At 51.3% G+C, this 3,757-nt stretch overlaps 1 protein-coding gene across 1 annotated transcript; it reads right to left on the bottom strand.

Annotated features, from left to right (window-relative positions):
• Positions 1-310: 310 nt before the first annotated feature.
• On the bottom strand, positions 311-2,375 carry LOC123413542 (polygalacturonase At1g48100-like). Its single transcript, XM_045106478.1, has 3 exons — positions 1,554-2,375; positions 1,146-1,435; positions 311-1,039 (listed from the first exon to the last, which is right to left on the bottom strand). Exons 1-3 carry the CDS (start codon positions 2,187-2,189, stop codon positions 535-537), a joined length of 1,431 nt encoding a protein of 476 aa, XP_044962413.1. The 5' UTR covers positions 2,190-2,375; the 3' UTR covers positions 311-534.
• Between the last annotated feature and the right edge of the window lie 1,382 nt (positions 2,376-3,757).

Raw genomic sequence — 3,757 nt, 5'->3', positions numbered from 1 at the left:
GCGGGGCTCAACTACTTGGTAGCCCCTCTTCGCCAAATTATAGTGCATATAATATTTTTTTAGAACTGAACTTGATAAATATTCATCAAAGTTACTAGAAAGAATACGAACAGTTAGGATACCGTAACATACCATATGAAATGAAAGCATATTTGATGTCTAATGGTGTTTTAGTATTGTAAATATTGGTATTTTTATAAGAACATGACCAAAGTTAATGAAGTTTATTTTCTTGAAAAATATTCTATGCACTATAAGTCGGCAAAAAGGAAGTACTATATGGTAACAGAGCATTCTGCATGTCTCGCAAAAAAAAAAAAACAGAGCATTCTGCATGTATATTCTGGTAACTGTCACACAAATCTTCTCATACTGTTACATTTTCATCTTTCTATATACAATATATAGGTAATTTATACTACACGACCATACTTTCACTAAGTTTTTTTTTCCTTCTGGCGGCCTAATATATTTTCTCTGGATTTAATTACTTCCTCATCTAGTATAAGGGAGGGACGTGCGATGGTGGCGTCATCAGTAACACTTCAAGCTGCTAGTTTCATCCACGTTCTTGGGCACGCCCTCTATGAGGCAGGCCACCGGCGGCACAATGGGCGTGGTGGTGTTGCCGTAGACGTTCCAGCAGAAGGGGCTGTCGACGGTGTCCCCGGAGGCCGGCAGCAGCTCGACGCCGGAGAGGGTGATGTTGGTGCATGGCACGGCGTCGCTGCAGCCGAAGTGGATGGGCGGGCCGCGCACGTCGTAGGTGCCCCGGATGCCGGCGTAGGTGATGTCGGAGACGAAGACGGCCGTGGTGGCGTTCTCGCAGCTCTTGGTGAGGCAGTAGTACTGGTCGATGATGATGGGGTTGCGCACGGCGTCCATGCGCACGTTCTCGAAGGTCACCGCCGACACCGACCCGGAGCCGCCCTGCCACGTCTTGATCCTCACGCCGTTGTCCGAGTGCCTGATCACCGCGTTGCGCACCGTGATGTTGGCCACGCACGCCCGCGACCCCTGCTTCCCCAGGCTCCCGATGCTGCCATCGATGAGAGCACCAGCCCAAATGTCAGCCAATGCCACTGCCCGCTGCAGTACATGAAACATCTACTCCTACAAGGAAAAGGAATGGATTGGATGCGAACCTGATGCCGTGGCCGGGGCCGCAGGTGACGTTCTCGATGTGGACGTTGAGGGTGCCGGCGCCGATGGAGACGCAGTCGTCGCCGTTGGAGACGACGGTGTTGGTGATGAGGACGTCCTGGGTGTTCTCGACGTGGATGCCGTCGGTGTTGGGGCTCAGCGCCGGGGAGCTGATGGAGAGGCTGTCGACGCGCACGCCGCGGCAGCTGTCGAACCGGAAGTGGAACTCCGGGCTGTTCTGCACCTTGAGCCCTTGCACCGTCACGTTGTTGCTCATGAAAAACCTAAGCGCCTGCACAGCACAGGATATCAACGTCCGGCATACACTTAGCACTTACTCTACTAATGAATAATACCGTTAATTAAAGGCTTGAAGCAGCAGTACTGCGTGGATGGGTTAGGCCACTCACCACTGGGCTGTCACAAGGTCCGTGCGTGCTTCCTCCCTTGTGAGGCTTGCAGGGGAGGTCCCACCACTTCTGCCCCTTGCCGTCGATGAGCCCGGAGCCGCGCAGCGACGTGCCGTCGGCCTTGTAGAACACGAGCCAGTTGCGCTTGCTGTTGGCCGGCCACGCCGTGGGCTCGCTCGGCGCCACGATCGCGCCGTCGATCTGCAGCGTGACGCTGCCCTGGCACGGCCCGGTGAAGGTGGTGGTGTGCACCAGGAACGAGTGCCCGGCGGCCGCGAGGACGACGCTCTCCCCGTCCTCCTGGCAGGCCGTGTCCCAAGCGGTCTTGATCGCGTCCGTGTCGTCCGTCACGCCGTCCCCGACCGCGCCGAAGTCCTTGATGACGTCGTACACGCTGTCGCCGTCGTCGGACGGCGCGGGGGCGGGCGCTCCCGGCATTGGAGGCGGTGGCGCAGAAGGAGACGAGTGGCTAGGTGAAGGAGCCCGCCTCGGGCCCGAAGGCCCAGGCGCGTGGGACGGCGGCCGGGCCGAGTGGCGCTTGCTGTGGTGGTGGTGGCGGCTGTGGACGCCGTCGCACAGGAAGCTCGCGGCGACCACGAGCGCGAGGAGCAGCGCAATGGCGGTCCTGGCCTCCATTACAGAAAACCGTTGCAAGCTGATGAACTCCTTGTGTTGGTTGGATTGGACTCAGCTGAAGGATGGATTGATCTCGGGCCACTAGGCCTGCTTATATATAGACGTCCAGAGGGAGGCCGACGAATCTAGCCACTGGAGTAGAGCTAGCTTGGGCGCTATGCTACACTGGAGTAGTAGAGGAGTAGAGTGGCAGTTGGGTTTGAGAGTGTGAGGAGCGCGAGTACATGGATTTATAGGCTGGCATGGCAGCCAAAGATGTGCAGTGTCAAGAAGCGTGGTGGTGGAAGTGGTGGTGGTGCGCGCATGGGCGGCAGGGGGTGCACGCGCGCGCCGAAGGAGGAGTGTTCGTGGTTGGACTTGTGCTTGCTAGCATGATCAATGATCTGCAACCGATTTCCAATTGTGTACTGTTGAGTTGAGTGTAACCACGCTTTCGGTGGTGTTGTGTGAGGTGGCCAATTATATAGTACGTAGCAGCTTTTGGTTACCATTAATGGAAATTAAGGATCACCCTCTCATCAAAAAACAAATTTTTGAGTGCACCTATTTGGACGGTAAGAATGTCAGTGGGGCAGACTTGAGGATAATACCACAATATTACGAAGTTTGTCTTGATTTTACAGCGAGTGATGAACTAAAAGAGGAGTTTTGTGGGATAAGTAGGTCGTTGCTTACATTTTGGCGGGCATAAGAGTGTACTTTTATGCTTTGGTTAAGCCCCAGATCCGGCATCTGAATATGCTTCGATTTTTGGCTGCCAGCTTGGGCAGTTCCCTATTCGGTACCTGAATATTTTTATTCAGTATCAACGCTTAAGTTTAGCTGAGTGAAAAAATGTGGAAGAAAAATTTGAGAAACGGCTCGCCAACTGAAAGGCCAAACTCTTGTTTGGTATTGATCAATGCCATCAAAAGCAATATAATTTTATGCATCTGGTCTTCCTCTTAACAAAAGGGGTTCTACAAAGATTGGACTAATTTAAATCCAGATTTTCCTGGCAGTGTGACAACGAACGAAAGAAGTATCGGCTAGCTAGGTGGAATGTGGCGGCCTAAGAGTCAAGAGGGTCTTGGAATCCAAGATACAGAAATTAAAAACATTGTCCTTCTTAGTAAATAAGTACTGAGAATAGAATGTGACAGGAAATCATTCGTAACAAGTATGTGGTTCCAAAGCCATTTCTCAACTCCCGTGATGAATGCCAAGGAATTATATTTCCAGTTTGGCACTTTCTTGGCTAAGGATGATTCTTAGGTTAAATTATAGGAGATACTTTGGGGAGCACCCCCTTATAATGCAATAGCCAAGCAAGTATCAGATTATTAGACACAAATTAATCACAATCGCACATATTTTGGGACAAGCAAAGCTTGGTATTTCCTTTCATCGGGATGTTTTAGGGTCTCGCCTCGTAGCGTGGAGCGAATTGCTCTCATGTCTCGAGCCCATTTAACTATCAAAGTAATCAGATGAGTTTTGATAAAACTTGCATGAAATGGCAGGTTTTCAGTCAAGTCCTTAAATGGGGCTATTATCCATAATGATGTGCTGTTGATAATAGAAAAAAA

Source organism: Hordeum vulgare, chromosome 1H (genome assembly GCF_904849725.1).
Source record: "Hordeum vulgare subsp. vulgare chromosome 1H, MorexV3_pseudomolecules_assembly, whole genome shotgun sequence".
NCBI lineage: Eukaryota > Viridiplantae > Streptophyta > Magnoliopsida > Poales > Poaceae > Hordeum > Hordeum vulgare.
The sequence above is the reverse complement of the archived record's forward strand: the minus strand, read 5'-3'. Positions and strand labels throughout refer to the sequence as shown.

Bases quoted from the DNA above. Each gene is read 5' to 3' on its own strand.
- LOC123413542 (XM_045106478.1), bottom strand. From the start codon at position 2,189: ATGGAGGCCAGGACCGCCATTGCGCTGCTCCTCGCGCTCGTGGTCGCC. The intron at 1,436-1,553 runs GTGAGTGGCCTA...TGTGCTGTGCAG, and splicing joins GACCTTGTGACAGCCCAGTG to GCGCTTAGGTTTTTCATGAG. The intron at 1,040-1,145 runs GTTCGCATCCAA...CATCGATGGCAG, and splicing joins GGCCCCGGCCACGGCATCAG to CATCGGGAGCCTGGGGAAGC.